General features: G+C 41.6%; 1 protein-coding gene and 1 long non-coding RNA gene across 2 annotated transcripts; one reads left to right on the top strand and one right to left on the bottom strand.

The window, feature by feature from the left end:
• Positions 1-3,469: 3,469 nt before the first annotated feature.
• LOC133281453 (uncharacterized) lies at positions 3,470-4,372 on the bottom strand. Its single transcript, XR_009747521.1, has 2 exons — positions 4,236-4,372; positions 3,470-3,925 (listed from the first exon to the last, which is right to left on the bottom strand). It is a non-coding gene; the product is annotated as an uncharacterized LOC133281453 (long non-coding RNA).
• PKN3 (protein kinase N3) lies at positions 4,348-22,598 on the top strand. Its single transcript, XM_061477048.1, has 22 exons — positions 4,348-4,539; positions 7,832-8,114; positions 8,657-8,805; positions 9,584-9,713; positions 9,828-9,979; positions 10,321-10,516; positions 10,862-11,053; positions 11,294-11,403; positions 11,901-12,044; positions 12,962-13,037; positions 14,001-14,187; positions 15,250-15,361; positions 16,091-16,158; positions 17,611-17,677; positions 18,265-18,356; positions 18,727-18,903; positions 18,993-19,055; positions 19,612-19,688; positions 20,266-20,408; positions 20,636-20,743; positions 21,290-21,370; positions 21,703-22,598. Exons 1-22 carry the CDS (start codon positions 4,519-4,521, stop codon positions 21,913-21,915), a joined length of 2,841 nt encoding a protein of 946 aa, XP_061333032.1. The 5' UTR covers positions 4,348-4,518; the 3' UTR covers positions 21,916-22,598.
• The last annotated feature ends 1,278 nt before the right edge of the window (positions 22,599-23,876 follow it).

Here is a 23,876-nt window from a genome sequence, read left to right as displayed (position 1 = left end):
TTGGTCAGTATTGATGCAGCTTGAAGCAACCTTGCGGTTGTGTGCACTGATGAGCAGTTCATTGAGTTGCCACTATTTGAATACTTGTGAAATGTTTCGTTTGATAGTTACTGCTGCACACTCCAGTTCTTTAATTGCCAAACTTACTAAGACAGGGCTGTGGGTGCATATGCCTTGTGTGAACATAGAGGTTTATATCTGTGTTTTGCAAGAGGAAAAACCACTTGATTATTAACTATCTGAAGTAGTAGCTTGCAGCATTGTATCTCCGGTAAATCAGTTTGCATAAAGATACCATGCAAGCTCAGAATAAAAAGATCAAGGGGTTTTGTAAATCTTTTCAGTTGAAAATCTTAAGTGCAAACTAATTTTGGGGCTATTTCAAAAAGCAAGATTATTAGCAAAGCTTGTGTACAAAAAGTTGCTACTCGACTGCTTTCTTTCCTTGGTAGCAGCATGTATATATGCTTTAGATCTACTGTACTCTTCCTCATGTTAAGAGACTGCATTTGAGTAGCTTGTAACAATTTCACCTAGAAGTTGTTGGTACTGATATTCCACAAAGTGTAATGAAAGTTGTTTTAACATGCTGTGCTTTTGAAATATTTAAAAGAAAATGTTGTATCAGCTAATCTAAAATTCAAACAGCTAGTTCTCTTTGGATGTGTAGAAAAGACTGTCTTCTGGGAAGACTTGCTGTTATATTCTCTGATTCCTTTTCCTCACAGAATTTGCTATCATTAAATTTGGCATTTTTGATGCTTAAGAATACACTTAGAACAAAATCAATCTCTGTTTAAGACATGCCCAAATAACATGTGGGGGAAACATTCTGTAAGTGTCTGGTCCAGCTTGAATTTAATCCAGTTATCAGAGACAATAAAACATCCAGTCTGCACGTGAGCAACGCAAAATAAGGCAACCATTTACTTCAGTCCATCTCAACAAAAGCTTCTGCCCTGATCCTGCTTGCAGGGTAAAGATGATGTTAATCAGGAATGGTTTCTTAGCATCTAGAGAGAGGAGGAACCAAACCTATGAAGTCTCTTCAGTTTTAATTCTTTTTATTTGATTCTTTGTTGTGAGATTGGAAGCCATTTGCTGTTGTGATAGAGGGTCGATGTGCTATTTCTTGCCATGATGCCTTGTTACTTAATTGTTACGTAGTCCTAACTGTAGCTTTTCAAGGAAAATAATCTTTTCCAGGACTTTTTCATGCTTTAGGAAAAATACTGTACCATTGTTACACCCCTGTTGGTTACTAGCAGAAAACCGCTAAAAACTTTTGAAAGTAATCAAAGCTTCAGGTTCTGTAAATTCAAATCCATGAACAAGAAGTGAGAAGTCTGGATAATGAAATACTACTTCTGAGGTTTTTCTTTGCAGATTGCCTAAATCTTTAGGGTTCAGAGGTTGCCAAAACACTTGCTACTGTATTGATAATACTGAATTGCTTGAGAAGCTTAAGGTTTTACTCCTGACAATGGCTAAAGAGTAAACTAATGTGCTAAAAGAATAAACTGTTATTTAAGTGTAATTTTTTTCTAGCGATGGAAGACATGAGTAGGGATTAGCACATTTCTCTGCAATGCTGAAGAAATACTACAGATGGCCGTCATGTGCTCTGACTGTTCACTTAATGTCTAATTTGGCTGAATGTGTAATGGGTGTCCATTTTTACTTCATTTAATTTGTATATGCATATAATGAGCATTTAAAGCCTTTCACCTTGGATAAGAGTGGGAGATTCATTCTTATTATGTGTCTGTATCTCATTAATTCCCCACTGCTCTTTGAGCTCCTCACATCCAGTTAATGCTGCCAATTGAAATCTGTCACAGGTGGAAGCTGAATTCAGCCTTTCTGGCCTGAATTTCCAGAGTTAGAATATAGAGTTGGCAGCAGTTTAAAAAAGAATGAAACTACTGTTCTGGGGCTGTATGACTTGAATGACTTGAAAGACTATTTTTGTTTGAAGTTTAATTGCTATAAACTGGAATCTTTTGTCTGTAATTTCTAGTGTCAAAGGAAAGCAAATACATCCATGTGTGTGTAAATACAGTTAGAAAGGTTTGGGTTATTTTTAAACAGATGATCTGTGTGCTTATTCATACTTGTCAAGATAGTTTTTGTCCCTGTAAACAAGCATTATCTGAATGGATTGCTCAGTCGTTTATGCCATCATTTGAATCTGTAAGCTTCTCTTTGTACCACACTAAACCAGGTGCACAACCACAGTACTTTGTTTATTGGATATTGTTCCTGAATTTTGAAGCCATTTTTTTTTCTTTGAAAAGACTGAAATCAATGAAATAATTTCTCTGATGTACCTTCAAGATATCCTTCTGTTTGAAGGAATTAAAGTACATTCAACTGTCACTTGATGTTACCATTTCCAAGAGTCTTTTTCAAAAGAATCAGTTACTAGTCCTACACTCAGCATCATCTTTCACTGATCAGGCTGATAGTGACTGCTTCTTTAAAGATACCAGATGCCCAGTGTGATAAGAGTGACAGGAGGTCACAAGTGATTTGAACATGATGCTTGCTTCCTCTGGGGATCAGATTAATGCTTAATCTCTTGCTCTCCCGCTGCTGCATTAAAAATGGAAACTTCTAAGACTTTTTATCATCACCTTCTCTGAGTGAATGTACTCTGGTGGAAGGAGCCCTGTAAGACCTAACTCCTGCTCCCCTGGGTCCTCAGCTAGTGGGGCTCCTTTGTTCCCCAAGCTCACAGGGGGATGGAGGGAGGAGTGGGTGGGTTTCTGCAGCACCCGACATGGGCTGTAGCAGGAGTATTTCCTGGCCAGGAAGGAGTGTAAAACGGGAGACTTGGCAAAGGGCTTCGGGAAGTGAGGGCATCCTTTCCCAGTGCTTCCGCCTTTTAATGCTTGCCAAATGCAATTCATCTACAAGCTGGTGCCGCAACCTCTGGATGGGTTGGTGGAAGGCAGGGCTCCCCTGCCTCGCCTGGGGGGCACAAGACCTGAAGGAAAGAGGGGGAAGCCCTCGTATGAACCCCAAGAGCAGCAAAATGGCCTCTGTAGCCACGACCCCAAACCTCTCAGTGCAAGACAAATACAACCTGAATCCTGGCTGCTGGGACAAGCCCAGTCTGCTGGAGGGATGGTCCTGTCCCTGTCCTGAGCTTCAATCCACACCTACCAGCTTTTACTTTCCCCTTTCCAGTACTTTCAATGAATATGCAGTCTAATAATAATAATTCCTTAAATACTAAACAGAGCCTAGGCCATGTTACAAATAGCAATAGGTTCCAGAGGGTTTATATTAATCTAATGCACTTGCTTTATTAACAACAAGAGCATGATCAAAGGTTTTATAGAAGTTTAAGGCTTTATTAATTCAACTCAGTCAAGATAAATTTCTGCCGATTTCCTAATTATTCACTTGCAGATCATTTACAAAACACTTATGCTAGAAAAAAACATTCTAATTAAATAAAAGGAAACCATTTCTGTTTATTAATTTCTTTCTAAACTTGATTGTGGGAATGCTGTAACCTCCAGATGCCTTCTGACTCAAAGCTGTGCATTGCTCCAGGACCCAAACCAAGCATTTTAGTGCAATAATAACATTACGTAAAACTGCTGAGGAGGGATCTTACAAGTGGTGGTCTTCACCACCTGAAAGCAATAAGTATTTGTGATGTGTTTTAAGCATTATGACACACTGTAAATCAGTTCTGCAAGACAACATAGTGGGGTTTTCACTTGTGATAGCTGGGGGGTTACTGCCAGCCTTGCCAATGGATTTGGGTTCTTTTTTCACTCTAGTCTTCAGCTGAAACACCACATACTACACATAAAGGGGCACTTAGGCAAAAACCAGCAGTGGCAGCGGGGAATGCCCCTGTTCCAGGGGAGCACCCTATCTAGAGAAGAGCTGCAGTTTGCTTGCTCCTCTACCAACAGACACCAGTTACGAGTCAATGTGGAGAACTCAAATTGGAAACCACCCGATATCCTCAGTACAGCACAGCAAGCTGGGCCCAGCCACAGGCATTTTTCCTCACAGCACCCAGAGGTGTCTACAAGTGATCAAAACCCGATACCTGGATAAGGATATCTGCCACTGTGTATGTCCCTGTACTGCCCCTCCATCGCGAACCCACTATTTCTATACCTACACAGAACACTGACCCCCTAAAACCTCTCCTTCCCCAGCAGCGCGACGCGGAGGGGTTGCTGTCCACGCCAGGCAGCGGGAGGTACCTCAGTCTCCTCAGCGTCCGGCCTGTCGCGCCTCTCTCCTTCCCGCCGCCATCCCGCGCCAGGTCCCGGCTGCGCATTTCCCCTCAGGGCGGGCGCAGGCCGCGGGACGACCTCCTGCCAGGGAGGCGTGTGGGGAACGGAGGCTCCCGGCTCCCTGCGGGCCGGCCGCGGGCAAGCTCTCCCGGGCCCGCACCCCGCGAGAGGGCGCTGGCCGGCGGCGCGCCGCTCCCCGGGAAGGCCGGAGTTTGAAAAGTGCCGGTTGCCGGCGGTGCCGCACGGAGCAATGGCGGCGGGGACCCCGCAGGTGAGCGCCGCGCTGAGGGCAAGGAGGGGCGACTCATGGCGGGTGGGCTGAGGGGAGGGGGTTTCCCCATCCTGGGCGGTCGCCTCCATACTTCTGGGGTCCCCTCTACTTTTCGGGGGTCTTCTCCATCTTTCCTGCCCAGCCGGAAGCCCCCCGGCCCCGGGCAGACAGGGAGGGAGCGAGCGGGCTTCCCGCTGTCTCCTCAGCTGGTCGCGGTGGCCGCGCTCTGGGGAAGAGGGAGAGGCCTTGGGGGGCGGGTGGGATCCCCTAAAAATGTCCCTCCCCGCCTCAGGGGAGTGGGGCTCGGGCCAGGTTGGTGCCCGCTGGGGGAAATCCCTGTCTCGGCATCAAGGAGGGGTGGGTTAGCGGGGCGCTGCCGGGGCTGGGAGGGCCGCCAGCCTCCGTGCTCCGAAAAACATCCAGTTCTGGAATAAACTCGGTGCCCTCTTCCCTTGAGGCGTTTCCAGCCTAATCTGGGAAAGATGGGATGGAGAGAGCGGCATAAAAGACGCGGTTCTCCCTGGCTCGGAGCCCTCCACCCTTACACAGACTGGAGTTGGGAAGGGAGCTGAATGGCTCCAGACAGGATTGCAAGTGGCTTTTTACGATGCTTGCAGTGTCTTTTTTTCTTGTAAAGAGTGAATGTGGCTAGCATGTGTGTGCCGACACAGGCCTTTTCCCTACAGCACACAGTTGCCCTGAAGGATGTGATTTTCAATGTCCTGGTGAACACATGTGAGCTTTCTCATTTGAATAGTTTCTGGGTAGTTGATCAGCTCATTTAATCAAACTGTAAATCGGTTTCTGTGTTAGTGGTGAAACTGTAAGAGCCAGGTCTGCCCTGGGCTTTGTGCAGGTGAAGCTTATTGCCAAACTGGGCATAACCAGTAAGGGGATGGGATCTTCCCAGGCTGCAATCCCAAGGACTAAGTGCAGCTTTGATACTGCTGATATTTCTGCCAGTTAGGAAGCAGTGTAGACACTTCAGTGCAAGGAGCCTAGTGGAAGCCCTGGGTGAGTTGTGGAGGCCCTGGGTGAGTTTTGGAAGCCCTGGGTAAGTTGTGGCAGCCCTACTACAAGTACCAAAAACGAGTTTATTTAAGCCTGCTTGGGTACTTCTCTGCAAGTTGTAAATGCATTTTGGGATTGTGTTGGAGCCTTATCCTGAAGGACTGAGCTTTGTGGGGAGCCCAGGAACAGCTGCAGCATGGGCTGGGGCAGTCTCCTGATACCGCACCAAAATTCCTGAGTCAGAATGCAAAATGGATCAATCCAAATGCAAATTCACCTTTTCCATCCTCCTCAAAAAGTCCCTACCCGTGGCAGGGGGGTTGGAACTAGATGATGAGCTTAAGGTAATTTGCAAGCCAAACCATTCCATGATTTTATGAAAACATACCATGTTTAAATTCTAAATATATTTAGAAAAACCAGCATGGTGCATTAGCCAGTATTCATACTAGCTTCTGGCAGAGAGTGATGTGGAGGAAAATTGACCCCAAAACTGCCCAGACTATACCTGTTCTCTGAATCAATACACAGGTCTCTGTATTCAGCTCCCTTCATTGGTATTACACTTGCACCACTACTCATTCCCTTGCTCTGAGCAGACCCAGGGGGTGGATTGCTTACACCCATTTGCATAGTTTGGATAGAAAAGAGATCTGTATGTTTTTTCTAATGGTTTAAATGAGAATTGCAGCCGAACAGACTCCTTTTAGTCATTTGCTACAGAATGGATAAAGAGCTTACTGATTTTTCAACCTTGAGCTGGTAAAGGCTGCCTGTGACTCAGGAACTCCATGATTCAAGTTCTTCCTCACAAAACTTTGGATGTTTATCAAAGCTCTGGCTTATAGTTCCTGGCTTTACTAATTGGGCGAGAACTTCCTGGAATCAGGATGTTAATCTGAGCCTTTTTGTTACCAATCCCAACAACTCCTGTTTTGGCTGTTGTGTATCTCCTGCAGACCCAACTTGATTCTAAGCCAGCTTTAAAATAGATGTTGTTTTTTTCCTTCTTCTTTAACTATTTTGGTGTTAGACTGAAATAAGCAAAAACTGATGGAGGATGTTTGGTAGGGTCTTTGATTAAATAATTGTTTCTGTGTGAGTGGTTTAAGCTTTGAATGCACGGCACACTCCTAAAGTGCAGTATTGTTACCTGAGTAACACAAAACCAGTGTGGTTTATTGTTGCAAATGTGGTCAACCGACTAAGGAGTCTGAAAGCAAGTTGGGATTCCTGAGTTCTGTCTTCAGTCACTGACGTGCTGTGTGGCATCAGTAGTAGAGCTTGACAACCATTGCTTTTGCGTTTAAGCAGGTAGTATGCGGAATCATTAACGTTAGGTTATTAATATATGTATTGCTTTGAATGCCCTAAAGGCACTCTTCCTGTTGAAGAGAGAAACAATGTCTTGCTTGGATCTGTTACAGTTTTAAGTAGCATCCTCATGGATAAAGCTTTCACAGCTCTGGTCTGAGTTCAGTGTTTATGTGGTCAGTGAGATGCACCTCTGCTGCAACTGCCTGTGCTGTGTATGTCCAGAGCCTGGAGACAGAGCATCTCCATCCAGAGCTGATGGTATATCACTAGAACAAGCAGTGTTGAAAATAATGTAGAACAAGCTTGAATGCTACTAATGCAAATCAAAAATAGTCCGTGTTTCTAAGTGGCTTTACCGCCTGTAAATCACAGAGTAGAGACTGAGACAACAATTGGCTCACCTTTGCAGCAACAGCAGAAAGTTAAGTTACTCTGTTGCTTGTTCATTTGTTGAAACATCTGTAGGCTTTACATTTTATTTCTTCATGCATAACAGCCAAGAGTTAATGCATGCTTGTGATATGCCTAGGAAGCTCTAATGGGTTAGTTGGGATGTGTCTTTGAGCAGTCAGCATCAAGACACATCCATGTAAAAATCTGTATCTATTACATCATACTAGTAAAAGTGAATGGTGATCAGAACAAGAGCAAATATTGTCTGGGCTTTGATATTTGAAGAGCAAAGATGTGTGTGTACGTTAGATAACAAGGAGACAATGTGAAGGTTTTTCTCCAGTATGGTTTAAAATGAAATTAAGGCATGTTAAGATCAAAGTTGTGTTCTGTCCTCTGCAATTTAAATGTAGGTCTGGTCTTGTTGGAAGTTTGCTGAAAAGTTTGGCTTAAGAATTTGTTTGAACCAGTTTCTAAATGAAATGAAGGAGTGGAATGTTATGAGGGTATTGCTATACCATAAAAATGGTTGAACTGTGTTATCTCTGAAATCCTATTGGCTTGATTACAGGGCAGCTGTCTCTTGCAGCTGAGCAATGGTGTGAACTTAATGGATCCAGGCTTTCAGCAAAAACTGGAGGGTGAGAAGGAATTGCTTCGCCGTGCTATACAGAAAGAACTGAAGATTAAAGAGGGAGCAGAAAACCTGCGCAAAGCGACAACAGACAGAAAGAATCTTGTTCATATAGAGCATGTGCTGAAATCTTCCAACCGAAAACTGGAGCAACTGCATTGGGAACTTCAGGAGCTTAATGCAAGGATTGTAATAACAGACAAAGAGGAGAATAAGACAGGTAGGGCTTGGGTTATGATTGACAGGAAAATTCTCTTATAGTGCTTCATATTTATATATATTGAATTGATGTATTTTTCTGTTGAGGGCTCAGAAGTAGTAAGAGTTTCTTCTGTTGGTATTTAGCTGATGAAATTATTGTGCAGTAAAAAGTTGAGTATGGGCAATAAAAGTGAAAGAAAGCAACATGAGAGATTGATGCAGGGAGAAGACCAGCTGAGTGCTGGATACAGGTAATATTCAGGCATAGGCTGCAGGTGGAATTGAAGAGATTTGAACAGTTTCTGGGCAGTTGATCAGCCAAGTATCTGACAGGATGAGTGAGTATAAAAGGTTCAAAGAGTGCTTGTTAGAATGGGTTCATTGATAAACTAAGAAATATTGATTTTCATTTGAAAGAGTGTTTTGCAGTCAGTTTTGTAGACAAGACCTTTTTGTACTTCCTTTTATAGACTAACCTTATTTTATAGAGTCACCCATCAATAACCAGTGAAATGACACAAGATAAGATAACTAATGGTATTGATTGTATTGTTTATACAGATGGATCGGTGTCTCCATATCCTTGTCTCTGGGAAAGAAACCCAGACCCCATGGCAAGGAAGGTTGAAGCTCTGAAAAAGCAGCTACATGTTGAAATGAAAGTGAAACAAGGAGCTGAAAACATGATCCAAATGTATTCAACATCTAAGGTAAACAGGAATAAGCAACCATTTGAGAATATGGATTTTTGGATTAAAATGTGTGTTTAAAATCCATACATAAAAACTCTCTCTGATAATTGGTGTGTGGAAGAAATTAATTTGTAAAGCTTGTTTGGCTAAATCCTGTCTCTGCGTTTTGGTTCTCAGCATAGTGGCTGCATGTCACATTACAGCACAGGACAACCAATACTGTAACTGTGCATTAGGCTTCCTGCAACATGATACAGATTTCAAGAATTTAGCAGGAATCAAAAAGGGAGTGAATGATGCATGTTTCATTTGCCAAGGACTTGATCCAACCTATAATTACTGGATGATTGAGTTTGGTATAACCCTATTTAAAAGACAAATTAAAATATTTAAAAGACCCATTAAAAAAAACAATAAATTCCAAACTTATTATGAAGCTTAATTTATCCAGACCAGCAGTGTAGAGGGTGTGATACTCTTATTTGTTAAAAACCTCTGTTCACAAAACAGTGTAAGCACAGTTAACCAGTGAATCACTAGTCTCAGTGACTGCAAGATTTGGTATTATAACTGGTCATCACCTTGACCTGTCCTTTCCCTCTAAAAATGGAGATAGCAGTCTCAAAGTCCTTGATCCTCAGAGGTGTCTCCTTTACATAACTGCTTATGTATGCTATTTCAGAATCATTTATGACCCTTCTTGCAGGTACCACCTCATCCTCATATGTGAACACCTCAGTGCAATCCATTCTTAATGAGCAGGTTCCCTCTCTGCCTATGCTTTCTTTTTTGGCAGGAGCGGAAGCTGCTGGCTACAGCTCAGCAGATGCTTCAGGACAGCAAGACAAAGATTGAGATAATCCGCATGCACATTGGGAAAGTATCTCAGTCAGCAGGAGGGATGGAAGATCCAGCGGATCCAGCAGGTAGGGTGTTTTAAGTAACTGATAACAGCCGAGAACAGATGCAGCCAAAACCTTAATATCCACAGTGCTCAGTCAGTTCTCATCCTTGCCATATTTTATCTCCCAAATGGCCAGTGAGGATGGGGAGCACCATCAGTGCTTTGGAGCTGCGCGTTGAGGAGCTGCGACATCACCTGCGCATTGAAGCTGCTGTAGCTGAGGGGGCCAAAAATGTGCTGAAGATCCTGGGAGGAAGTCGGGTACAGGACCGCAAGTTCTTGGCTGAAGTAAGCACTTATTCAGTCTTTCTTGAGAGGGTGGTTTCATGATGCTTCAACATCAGTGATTTAGTATGAATGAGTAGAGTTAACCAAGAGTTATTAATCTGGTATTTCCTGTCTCTCTGAGAACAAACTGGGATCACTTTCCCTTCTAGGAATAACATTCCTTCAGAAGTGACACTGATGGGGGTGATCAGGATCTGTGGGAAAATATTTAGTCTTTTTCCTTTATTAGTAAGGTGTTATCTGGTCTGGGTTGGAAGCTTGCTTTAGTAGTTCAGAAAGGATTAAAGTACCTGGACTGGGGCTGAACGACGCCTGTTTTCTGTTCTACTTCATATTGCCAGGCTCAGGGTCGTTTGCAAGAGTCCTCTCAGAAGATTGACCTGCTGCGCTTGTCCTTGGAACGTCAGCTTAGTGAGCTTTCTCCTGATCATCCAAAAAGAGCACTCATCAAGCAGGAGCTAGTAAATACTTCCTCCCTGGGAGCTCAACATGGCAGCATCCAACCAACTTCAGTTGTCAAACCTACAGCCCTTACAGGTACATGAGTTCTGCATGGCATGTTGTTTGTGAGGAGGATAGGGCGGAAAAATTAATTGCATTTATTTTCATTATTGTACTGCCTTTTGCTACATGGGGATTTGGTTTTCTAGGGACTGGAATTATGTCTTCTAAGCCAGGCAGAGCTTTTTAATCATATGGATTTGCAGTCCCTTAATCTGGGGTAGATTTGAGCTATTAACCAAGAAAATATGAATCTGAGAAATTTTCAGACCCTTGTGAGCACAAGGCTGACTGGACTCACTTTTTTTACATTACACAAAAATTGGATGAATGTGAGGATTTAATAGTAATAATATTCTTTACTCTCCTAAAATTCCTCAGGAACATTGGAAGTGAGACTAATGGGGTGTCAGGATCTATTGGAAAACGTTCCAGGACGTTCCCGAATGACTAGTTCTTCTCCAATCTGTGGCAGCCCAAGTGATTTGAGATCCCTTTCCCGAACACGAGTTGGCCTGGGTATCCATGGCCGTAGTGTTGCAGGGAAGTACCTGCGAAATGAAGAGCCATGTAGTGAGTATGGGGTTCCCTCTTGAACTGAGTGGCATATTGGGTCTTGTCATCATGGTATTGATTAGCCTTGTGTGAGTGTAATTACAAGATACCTGTTTTCTGCAAAGCTAAGAGTTAATTGCATTGTACCTGGTCCTCCCTCTACTCTTCTAGAAATTACAGTTGTTTGGGATATTTGCCTTCAGCATAGGAAATTCTCTGTGGTAAAATATTATAATCCATGTTTTCTCCTTTGTTTAGATGAGGTCCTTGCTGTTCTCAAAGTGGACAATAAAGTGGTTGGCCAAACAAACTGGGGACCAGTTAATAACCAGGCATGGGACCAGAGCTTTGTCATTGAACTGGACCGGGTAAGTCTGCGTAGATTCCTTGTAGTGTTTGTTTTTCCATTTCTCCTTACCTGATTTGCTTGTTTAGCTGCCATTCCAGTTGAGTGAACTCTGCATTGCTGCTGTCCCCTTGTCCTTTTCTGTGCCAGTTATCTTAGCCTTCCCTTGAAGGCAGTGCATCTCTGGCAGAGGTTCAGCCTGAACAGCATCTGTTGTCCTTCTCTCCTTATCTGAGCAGTTTTATTTCCGTTATCAGCAAAGTGGCTCTCACAGGGATTTCTGAAATTGGAAGCCAAGACAACCATCTTCAGAGGGTCTATAATTAAGATGTGAAAACAACAGAGAAAGTGGGAAACAAGTATTAAAGAAGATTCTTATGCATACTGTTTAGTTTACTGATTTTATTTCTTCTATTTACTTTAACAGCAGCATGTGTGTGCCATTGCCAGAGCATGGGGTAGTATGTAACTCTCTCCTGCCTTTTTTTTCTCTCCCTTACCACTCACCCATCCCACCAGTCTCGTGAGCTAGAAATTGCCATTTACTGGAGAGACTGGAGAGAACTTTGTGCAGTGAAGTTTTTACGTTTGGATGATTTTCTGGATAACGAACGTCACGGGATGTGCCTCCCACTGGAACCCCAAGGAATGCTCTTTGCAGAGGTATAAGCTTTGTTTCTTTTTAAGAGAACTCTGCTTAGGATGCTTGCCCTCAAAGCAGTTGTTCAACCCAGGATACAAGGGATGGAAGGAGCAATAATCTAGAAGGGTAGAATGACACCTGAAATCCTTTTCTGTGTAAGAATAAGGAGCAACATGATATAATAGATGTGCATATGCCATAGCCTGGAGTGACTCCTCAACTGCTCCACTGTAATTATCTGTGTGTGTGCTGTGTAATCTGTTGGGTTTTATTTGCTTTCATTGTGAGTCATTGGTGACACTTTAATTAAACATACGGCTTAATGGTCAGAATTGAATCAGAGAGACTGTAGAATCAGAGATGCACATTCCCTCTGGGTATGCTTATTTTATCATCTTTCTGAGGTTAATAGTTTCAAGTACCATCAATGAAGAGATTATGCAGGTAATCCCGTAAAAGCCACAGTACTTTGTGTTGTGATGAAAGTTCCTGTGGTTATCTCTCCAAAAACAGGATCTTGACCTCATGTACCAAAGAAGGCAGGAGAGGAGGCAAATTTGGGTTTTGTGGGGGCTGGTTTTGGTGTTTTGGTTTTTACTTCTCTGCCATGGACTAATACTTTTTTTTTACCCTACAAATGGATGTGTTCTTTATGCATGGCTTTACAGATTAGATTAATGATGTTTGGGATATGAATTTGTCTGGGTTTTTTTCTGCTTTCAGGTAGCAGAAAATTCCAACGTCTAAAACTGTTGCTAAAGTAATGGATGCTTAGAGGGTGAAGCTAGAATAACACAGTCTGGAGTGTATGTAATTTGACTCCTACTTATCAAACAGATACGAATGGAGAATTTGATGAGAGGGCAGGCACGTGTGAAGGTCTGTGTTCACAGTGTAAATGAAAAATCCTGACAAATCCCCATTGCTTCTCTGCCAGGTGATGTTCTGTAATCCTGTCATTGAGAGAAAGCCAAAACTGCAGCGACAGAAACGCATCTTCCCCAAACAGAAAGGTAAGCTACTGGAGAGCTGACTGCTTGCTATGTAGGGTGTGTAGATGAGGGCAGGGGTTTGCACAAGCAGGCTGGTGTACCCTCCTATCCCACCGAGTTTGTAAGACACTAGAATGCTTGCTAATTCCTGCGTCTAAGTAGGTGGGCCTATTAGAATGGCAAAGTTTGTTCAATCGCAAAACATGTAGGCAGCCTGGCTATGTAATGTGATAATTGTTGTGATGTTTCTACTCATAATTAACGTTTTGAGGAAGATATAATTACTAGTTACTTAACAGCCTCCTTAGCAAGATCAGAGACTCAAGCTGTGCTAATTTAACTAGTAATGCTGTTACTGATGAACAGAGTTTGGAAGGTTTTCAGGAAAACTCTGAATTATAGAAGACTGTGTCATGAACAGGCTACTGATTGTCAAGTCTTTAGAGCTGACATCTCAGATTATTAGTTTAGAGACTGGAATAACTTGCATACTTTCTTCTTTGTCTGCAAATTCTTTCTTGTGAAGCTGAATAAGGTAAGACTTTACATACTGAGAACTCCTGGCAGTGGGGATAAATGAGATATTATATTATTCAGGAAGCAGTAAAAATAACAAAAACATTCCAAATGTTTTATTCTTTTCAAGGCATTTTCAGAAACTTTCTGTTACCAAGCTGCCTGATTAAAATACAGTGTTGAAATAGAAGAAAACCTGACTTAAAATAAGGTTTTTAATGTTTCATGCAGTTTCTACTTGAGGATTGTTATGATATTCTATGGAACTGAACTTAAGTGAAACAGTAGATCTGTATCATCATCATTACTAATCTTTCTTTCAGGGGGGAAAAAAGCCCATTTTCCCCGAGGTGGGATCCCTTTTTGAATAACCCACGGGTGTTTGGGTGAAAACAATAATTTAACAGTACATGAGATTGTAATTTATGTGTTGTTAAATCGCTGGTGGTTTGACTCTGACTCCTCCAGGGAAAGAATTTCTCCGAGCTCCTCAAATGAACATAAATGTTGCTGCTTGGGGTCGCCTGATGATGAGTTTCCTCCCTCCGTGTAGCTCCATGGGCACTCTGAGTCCCCCACTCCATGATCCCATTCACACAGACTTTTCTCCAGTTCCCCCACAAAGTCATGTTGATCCAGTGTCCAAATTAAGTAGGTAAGTCATGTTCTGAGTGTTGCTGGATGACACTCTGGAACAAGTGTAGGATAGATCTTAAAATTTGGTTGCACCTCACTAAGGTGGGGGAAGATATTGATCAGAAAAATGTATCTGAGGATTTAACTCAGGATTTTAAGTGCTGCCTGAAATTATGTAATTTTAGTGGGGTGTTCAGTACATCGTGGGTAGCTCTGACTTATTGTTAGCACTTGGTCTGGTTTCCAGAATTGCTCACCTAACAAGCAGTGTGTTCCAGAGCCAGTAAGACTTCAGCAGCTTTCTTTTCCTCTGCAGTGAGATCTGTGGGCAAGTGGTGATAAGTAACCACTGTGATGCTACAAAATAAAACACCCCAAAACAAACACAAAAAACCCAACAAAACAAAAGCAACAGAAAAAAAAACAAAAAACAAAAGGGGGAAGAAAACCCCAAAACCCAAACCTAACCAAAAGCAGATTTCAAGAGTTACTTTATATACAAAGAAAGGTGTATTGGTTTTGTGCTGTAAAGGAAAGAAATTCCACATATAAAGTATCTTTACCAGTATAGTAACTGAACTCCAAGCAAGGTCACAATGTGATTGTTGTAGTAAAAATGCACTCTTCCTTCGTGAGGCTAAGTGTACCCCAACCACTAGCATAAGGGAGCACTCAGAAGGTACATCGCATAGAAGGTATATCGTATCTAAAAGACACTATTCCTGCTGATTCACAAGACATAGAAAAGCTAAAAAGAAAAAAAATCAGCTACTGTGTTGCTGTTAAAATCAAGGCTTCCTTTAAATTCTTGATAACAGTGACTTATTTCTACGTACCTCTGTTTAATTGATTTTTATAGCATCAGAGAGCTGTTGTTGGATGTGAGTTTAACTATCACCAACTTAATAGCTTCTTTTCATTTATTTAGGAGAGCATAACTCTTTTGATACCTCACAGACTTGTGATGTGAATCAGGGAGTCCTGTTGTCTAGTGTGTTGGGCTGAATTAATATACAAAAGATGTGCCTGTACGATGTTCTGTTCTAAGGCAGTCTCTTTCTATTTTGTCTTACAAATGCAGTGACTTTCCTGCAGCTAAGCTCACTTTTGCTGATGAAGCTCCACCCAAGCCTCCACGTCTGTTCCAGATGGCCAACTCCAAAGAATCAACCCCATCTCCTGCAGATTCTCCGGTAATAGTTAGGGCTAACAGGGAGACCTTCTATTGGTTGTTATTCTTTCAAGGCCCAGTTCTTATTTGTTTCTTACTGGAGAAATCAACTATAGACAGGCATCTCCTCATTAGCTGGCTGATCTCCAGGGATTCAGAATCCGGTGAGCTGTTTTGGCATGGAATCTTTAAAAAAATTAAATTGAGAGTTCGGGGCAAGAGTGCAGAGAGAAGGTGGGGAAGGAAGGTAGGCAGGCTTTTAGGACAAGATGAAGTTCTTTGTTGTTGAAGAAACTGGGCAAACCCAAGAAGAGCTCTATTTTTCTGACATTTTCTGACAGGAAGGAGCAGGAAAATTGTTTTGAGTAGTATAATGGTTAATGACCTGTGTTCTACCACATCTTACCCTTTCTTATTTGCCTTTGGTGATAGAGGAAGCTGCATTCTTTGATCACTGTGACTCTTCCTGGGACAGGAAGTGTCTTTTTTTCCTAGAAAGGAAATGTTTTATCCCAGACTTACAAAAGCATTTACTTGAAAGGGTTTGAGCCTATAAAAAAAAAAATCATACATGTTACGTGAGACTATAGACAATCTGTTTTCATGCTGCTTCCCTCCGAGCAGAGGGGATGACCAACTGTGAGAACTTGTCTGTGGTTATGCTGATTCATGACAGAGGAGACAACTTGGATGTGGATGTTCAGGTCTGACTTGATGATTCCAGATTCTGTCCTTTTCTTTCTGTTCCTAGCGTCTGAAGAGGCTGCATGTTGAAGAGAAGTCCTGCAGCTCTGCTGTAACAGTCCCAGCATCTCCAAGGTAACTGTGGACAGCATGGGCTATCTTGGGTCACAGATTAAAGAGGAACTGGGCTGAAATGTTTGAGCATGCAGTCTAAAATTCAGCTCAAGGTCTGCTTTGGTTTCTCAGCAGCAACCTCTTAGTGCTGAGTGTAGACAGTACCATGAAAAGTCTGCTCTGAACTTGTCCAAATGTGACTTATCTGCTTTTTAACCCCAGCACTTAGACTAGTGATAGGCTGTACACTACAGTGTAATAGATTATTTGAGTAGAAGGTAAAGTCACTTACCTGTCTTCAAGTGCTTCCTTCTTTGAAGTTTTATGGTGTGGTATATTTAAATGTGCCTGTGCTCTAAGTAATAAATTTCAGAACCACTTTTGCTATCTCTCACACTTCTGTTTCTATTGATATGCAAGATACACTGTATTTCGTTACATAGGGAGGCATAAACCAGTAAGTTGTTTAGTCTGTGGCAGCTATATATGCACAATTTGTATGTAACAACAACACACAGCAGTAAATATACCAAAACCAGGACAAGTAAAAATAATTATTATTGTTGAACAAATACTGACAAAAAAAAGCATGAATAGCAAAATCTATCAAAGCTGATCTTACGGTTCAGATCATAGAATTATCTTCATAATTTCATTATCACTTTTGAGGGGTCCCATCTTCAAAACTATGTCAGGCACCTGCCTACTTTCCCTCTGAGAAGGCTCGGGAGGGATTTGAGTCCTTCATGGGTAGATACTTTGCTCTTTGTTTCACTGACTGGAGGTGTCCTGGAGTATCTGCTGCCATTTAAAGGATGATCCTGGACTCGGGTGTTTAGGATGTGGGTTGTTTGTTGGGGATTTTTTTATTATTATTTCCAAGCAGTTCTGCAGACTGAGTTTCCCTGGTAACACCTTGTGACTGACACAGCATCTCTTTATTCAGCTATGTTTTTTCCACCAACATCTTATGTCTTTTGTCTCGCCATGTTTCATTTCCAGTTCTTGAGAGAGAACTTCTTTTCTTATGCCCTTATCCTACCAGCACTTGATATACATGCTCATGTCTGATTAACACAATTGATGTTGAGCCTGCTGAAAGAAGCGAAGGCAAAATTGAATTTTACTCCCTCAAGGATGGGGGTGGAGGGGAACTAATCCTGTTACGGAAAGTAACAGAGAAAGCAAGCTTTGGAGAGTCAGGATTGTTGCTCCTGTTGCCAGCAGAGATTCAAGTCAGACTGCTGCCACTGAGAACAGTTTCCTTTTGGTTGCCTGCTACTTTTTTCAGTGGCAGAACAGCAGCAAGCCTAAGTTTTCAGGATTTCATCTTAGACAAGAAGTGGTTGACACAGCTGTTTGCTTTCCGTTTTGCTATGTAGAGCTTCTTCACCTAACAGAAATATGTACTCTTTAGTTATCTGCTTGTGCATGTTTTGGGTATTGTCTCAGCAATCCTGTGTTTGTCTGCAGGAAAAGGACAGTTCAGCTTGAGGATTTTCACTGCATTGCTATGTTGGGACGTGGTCACTTTGGGAAGGTAATACAGAAGTGTACGCTTTCTGAAAGAGGGCAGAGGGACTGTGGCTCTGAGGATTGGCCTTTGCCTCAGAGTCCAAATAGAAACGTTGCAGTACAGAAGAGATTTGTTGTAACGCAGATGTACAAAACAAACCCAGCCCAACCGCACAAGCAGCAGATAAGTTGTTAACAGTCAAAATTCCTGAAGATCTGTGGCTTCAAAGCCTGAAGAAAACTATCCTGAGAGTCATTTCATAAAGCACACCATTACCATTCCTTTCTTTTTCATGGTGGTCACTAATGGAATAGCTCCATTCCCAAAATCTGTATACATAGTTCCTTGCTGTGAGAGCTCTGAGGTGCTCATGAAGCACTGCACCAGCTGTGATACTACTGTTTGTGGAAAGAATATAACTTACACCAACATCCTTCTAGACTGTTTCAGTACAAGGAGCAGGAAAAAAGCACTAAATTTTTGGAGTTACTTGATCTTGGCGTTGAGAATGACTCCCATTGACACAAATTATTTCTATCCACTCCAGTCAAAGTAATCCAATAAGAAAGTAACAGATTTGTTTGAAGTAGAGCTTTTCTGTTGTCTTTCAGGTACTGCTGGCTCAATACAAGTCAACTGGGAAGCTGTATGCTATCAAAGCCCTGAAGAAAAAAGATATTATTAGGAGAGATGAAATTGATAGGTGAGCTTGGTTTAGAGATGGTACTATTGCCAGAGGGTACATTTACACACCTGTAATCAAATGTTAGTAGGTTTTATGTGTACTGGTCATGGCACTGTTAAAGTTAAATATGACCTTAGGGCTTGAGTAAGTAAAATCACGAGTAAGGAAACTTACAACAGTGCTCCTTCCTGCCTTCTGGTGGAATAACACCTGAAGAACATTGTAAGACTGAAGATTTGGAAGGATGTAAGATAAATGTCGTATTAGCCCTCGCTTTTTATTTCTCTAACTTAAACTGTAACGATTTTCTTCTTCATCCTGTCTTTCTCAGAACAGGCTTTTCTGCCAGGTTTTAACACTGATGTTTTCTTTCTTTGAATCCCGGCAGCTTGAACTGTGAGAAGCGAATATTTGAAGTGGTCAATTCTTCTGGTCATCCATTCCTGGTGAACATGTTTGCATGTTTCCAGACACCTCATCATGCTTGTTTCGTGATGGAATATACTCCGGGTGGTGATCTTATGATGCGCATCCATGAAGACGTCTTTCCAGAGCATGTGGCACAGTGAGTTAGAATTAGTCTAGTTTCCAGGCACTAAACATTTTGAACTTGATTCTCATATATATTTCCTGATAACTGTTCCTCTCTTTTAGGTTTTACACAGCCTGCGTAGTCTTGGGGCTCCAGTTCTTGCATGCGAAGAAAATTGTTTATAGGTAAAGAAGCAAAAATTCACAAATAAGACAGTCCAGCAACTTGAAGGTTGATTTTTCCTGTCTGGAGCTCCCTATCTTGCTAGGGTCTCTGATCTTTCTGCTTGTCTTTATTTTCCCCATCGCCTGCTGCTATCAGCATGTTCATCGTGTTTAAAGTAAAGAAAGTCATCCAAAAGCTATTCATCTGACATATTGCAGGTGATTAGTCCTCTCTGACATGGCAATACATTCTGGGGGGCACCTGTATGCCACTGCTTTCTTTTTTACTATCATAGTCAAGTAATGTGTCATGCTGTTGTGGGGTGCTCTTTTCCAGATGAATAAGCCCCACTCAGCTCCAAGCTGCTTTGTGAGCCTTTCATTAAGAGGAAAACATCAATAACTTAAGGGAAATCTTTGAAATAATACATGATTTCAAACAAATGCAGACTTTGCTCAATTTAAATTTGATTTTATTAACATCTAGCTTGCACCTCTTGTGCAAAAAAATATGTTGGATGGCAAAAAAATATGTAGGACTTCATTCACTATTTTCTTTCCTCTCCTTTACCTTCAGGGACCTGAAATTGGATAATCTGCTTTTAGATGCTGAAGGATTCGTGAAGATTGCAGATTTTGGATTGTGTAAGGAAGGTGAGTGACTTTGGTGAAGCTGAAATTGAACCATCAGAACCAGTTTAGGGTCTGGGCTTCAGTAATTTGTTTTCAAATACAGATACTGAGGTGGTCCTGTGTAACTTGCATTGATCCCCATCTTTAAAACAAAATAAAACCCACTAAGACCAAAAAACCCCAACAAACCAATCAACAAAACACCGTCACCTGTCTGGCCCTGATGAACTTGGAAAGAGAAATTTGCCCTTTCACCTTCAGGAAGCTTACGAAGGAGTTTACAATGTGTTTGCTTGTTCAAAGGAGCCAGAATATAGGATGCTACAAAATGTGTACTTGAGTAAATGAGCAATGGAATCTGCAGGGAATTGCCTTGTTTATTCTGTTTCTTTAAGCATTGTCTGTATATTTCTTATTTGGAGTTGTCAAGGGCCTCAGGTTTCATACCTGCTATTGCTGTTTACAGACATTAAAGAGAACCCTCGCCTTGTTAACAACATTAGATTATCAGTGATAAGCTGTGGCTTCCAGAAAGTGAGGCTCCATGTGGTCCCTTTAGTAACGTGTGCTGGGTTTTACAAGTGTTCTTTTCCTACAGGAATAGGTTTTGGAGATCGCACAAACACCTTCTGTGGCACCCCTGAATTTCTGGCTCCAGAAGTCCTGACGGACATCTCGTACACTCGGGCAGTAGACTGGTGGGGATTGGGTGTGCTCATTTATGAGATGCTTGTTGGCGAGGTAAGACCTTTCTTTAAGAGGACTTCCCTAAACAGGCTTGTGGCAATAGCACCCAACCACATAAGATAACACTTTGCTGAATGCAGTCAACTGTTAGTACTTAAATTACATTTTACTCATAGTGCTTGCCAAACACTAATTCATACAGTTGTATGCTATTCTCATTCCTATGTAATAGTGAGGAATGGGTGCTATATGAATTGAATAATCAGATGTCCCAATTGCAGTCACCATTCCCTGGAGACGATGAGGAGGAAGTCTTTGACAGCATTGTCAATGATGAAGTCCGGTATCCACGATTCCTTTCATCTGAGGCACTTTCTATAATCCGGAAGGTAATGGGCTTGATGGGTCGCTGAGGAATTTGCATTTATTGTGGAAGTGGATCCAGAGGGACTCTGTTAGGACTGGATAACATTTGTGTGTGTAATCTGGAGCTGCCTGCGCAGACTAAGGAAACATTTAACATTTACACATATTTTTCCTTTCCTTCCCTTTACATAAATGTTATTCTTCTGTCTAAGGATGACTAAGCAGACTTCTTACTGAGGGCTGTTGCTGCCAAGTCTGACATGGAAAAGTGTTGATTCAAGGGCAGGAATGTCGGAATCATTCAGTTTTTAAATGTAACCCAGTAGTCAGGGGTTCACAATTAAGATGAGATGCTTCATGCGGTTTATAGCAGGTACCTTAATGATGTGGGCAAGTTATTTACAAGGAGCTAGGTCTGAGCTATTACTAGCAGATTTATGACCTTGCTGCAAAGTGAGAATGAGAAGATACCGAGGGGTCAGTCCATCTCCTTTCTTTTTTTTCTCTGGAATATGATTTCTGTCCACCTTTGTTCCCAGTGTTTAATTTTGACCTGATATTTTCTGCAGCTTCTTCAGAAATGTCCAGAGCGTAGACTGGGAGCAGGGGAAAAAGATGCAGAAGAGATTAAAATCCAGGCCTTTTTTAAGGTAGGAACTCACTTTATCCCTCCTCCTCATCTCTTGTGCTTGAGCTGAGAGTGATATACTTTCTGTTGGTATGGAGGCATGTTTTCTATTAGTCATCAGTGAGATTTTAGTGGTAGCTTCTATTGCACCTCAGTGCTCTATTCCAGAATGTGTTTCATGTTTGAAATGACATCTCCCAGGAGTGTATTCTGGGATCTATAAGCTCCCAGAACTGGTTTATTTCTGATTGTGCTGCTTCTAGGTATCAATACACCTACCTTGTAAGCCATGAACATCTAATTTCATAAATAATCTTAATGTCAATTTGGTCTGTTCACTTCCTTCTCTTACAGGGAATTGATTGGGATGCCTTGTTGGCCAGGACTCTGAAGCCCCCTTTTGTGCCCACTATAAGAGACCCAACTGACATTAGCAACTTTGATGAAGAGTTTACATCACAAAAGCCCATCCTTACTCCTCCCGAGGAGGTTGCTCTCCTAACCCGTAAGGAGCAGAATGTCTTCAAGGACTTTGACTTTGTCTCCAGGCACCTTTTACATGTTTGACTCGAGCTATAAAAAACATGAACAGATTGTTACCACCTTGAGAGAGCAAACAGAGGACTTGGCATGAGCAATGGAAAAGTCAACAGATCTACTAGATCTAGTAGTAGTGCTGATGACCCTGGGATGAGAGTGATCCACAAGCTGTGTTAACCTCCTGTGGGTTTTTTTCAGCCTCCTTTGCTGGAGGGATACTGGATGTCAGTTGTTTTTAAGGAGCAATTAGTTTGACTGGATTTATCTTCTGCTGCCATTACATATAGATGGAAGTGTGGAATTTAAGATGGACTTAATGAAATCAAATAATCTCTGCAACCCAGGTTACTCTTTGCAAAAAGCCTGAGTAAGTAGCACAGCTTTTCAAAGTTGCATAGTATTAGAGGGAATGGCCACTTCTTAACTGTTGTCTAAAAAAAGATACATACAGCATTCCCTCTTTGTAATGATTTTTAAGCTCATTCCCACTCATAATTATGTGTATGCCAGAGAAGGACTGGATTTTAACACAACCAAGACAATGATATTTGGGTTTGATAATGATCCGAGTGATTTATCTTGAGGAAAATTAGTCTCTTTCTACTTCTTTGAGGATGCTAAATCTCAAATACTGTTTTTAATGATATGAAGAAGCCACAGCTTTGCACATTCTATTCTTGAAAATAAAGAAACCATTCCTTATAATGAAATTCCAGCTTTTCATCTCCTTTGTGTTAGCTGAACATTTCAGGTCAGGGCTAACCATATTCTGTCCAACAGGCAGGCTTTTCTCTGTAAATGTTAATAGTAGCATTTCCTTCCTTCCTTCCTCCCTTCCTCTCAGTTGTCTGTGTACACGTTGCATGGTGTCATCCACTGTCACAGACAAATGACTGTAGTCAAATTGTCTCTCCACAGATGTTATCAATATGTATCCTGTATCTTTTGTTGGGATAGTCAAATAATTAGTGTTAATACTGGAAAATCAGTAAGTTAAAGGTGATTTCCTTTGCCTGGTAGCATGTGTTGTAATTATACTTGGTAAGATACATTTTTCCTCTTAAATTCATAATATTAGCCTGTTTGGGAAAAAAAAAAGTAGTGCAAGAGTATCTAGAAATGAAGCATCATATTGATCACAAATAGGGAACACACAGCTATTACTCTTTCAGTTTGTCTCCAACAGAGGTAAACAGAAGTTGAAGCAATGCAATTGTGCTGTATATGGAGATAAGGCTCAGTGCAGGTAGTGAGTTGCCACTGTTACATCAAGGCTGGTCAAGAATTCATAGAGGTAAGAGCTATGTTTGTGCAAAACAGGTATTTCACACTGAATCTAGATTTAGTATTTTCAGAGCCAATTATAACTGCATCTGAAATCCCTGTGTTCAAATATCCTTCATCCTCCTGCTCTGCCTTGCAGTCTAATGACCCTTTTAAAGCAGGATATGCATTTTCCTGCCCTTTGTTTGAACAGTGCTGCCTGGCTTGCTGTTGGCCCCTACAGTGTGTTTTGTGACTTTTCTTAAGGTCAAAGCCTTTGTAAAGTGATCAGTAAAGTGGATTGTTAGCACAGTGAAATCTAGAACTTGGGTTCAAAGAAGGAGGCGTAACCAAAAAGGCATATTTAATTTTTTAATCCAGAAAAAAGACAGTAAATTACCATCCTGGTGCATTCTAAGAAGAATTACCAAGCAGTGCAAAACTGTGTGTTCTGAGTTGTAGTATCTGCTGAGGAGCTTTTATTTGACTGATACTTGAAGAACCAGAGATTGTGATGTGGCCAATGAGCCACACTGACACAAACTGCAGAATCTTCTCTGGATGACATGCCATTGTTCTGAAAATAATTCTTAGTGTTCTGATTTCCCTCTGATAGGAGTTTCTACCCTGAACTAACCAGGCTGGAAACAGATCACAAGCACTGGAGTTGGTAAAAAAAGGGATGCTGTTCTGCTTTTGGACTATCATGCTGTGTTAGTGACTAC

This window comes from Pezoporus flaviventris, unplaced genomic scaffold, assembly GCF_033815535.1.
Source record: "Pezoporus flaviventris isolate CSIRO_AGI_PZ_B2104156 unplaced genomic scaffold, CSIRO_AGI_Pfla_v1 ptg000097l, whole genome shotgun sequence".
In the NCBI taxonomy this organism is placed as follows: domain Eukaryota; kingdom Metazoa; phylum Chordata; class Aves; order Psittaciformes; family Psittacidae; genus Pezoporus; species Pezoporus flaviventris.
The sequence above is the reverse complement of the archived record's forward strand: the minus strand, read 5'-3'. Positions and strand labels throughout refer to the sequence as shown.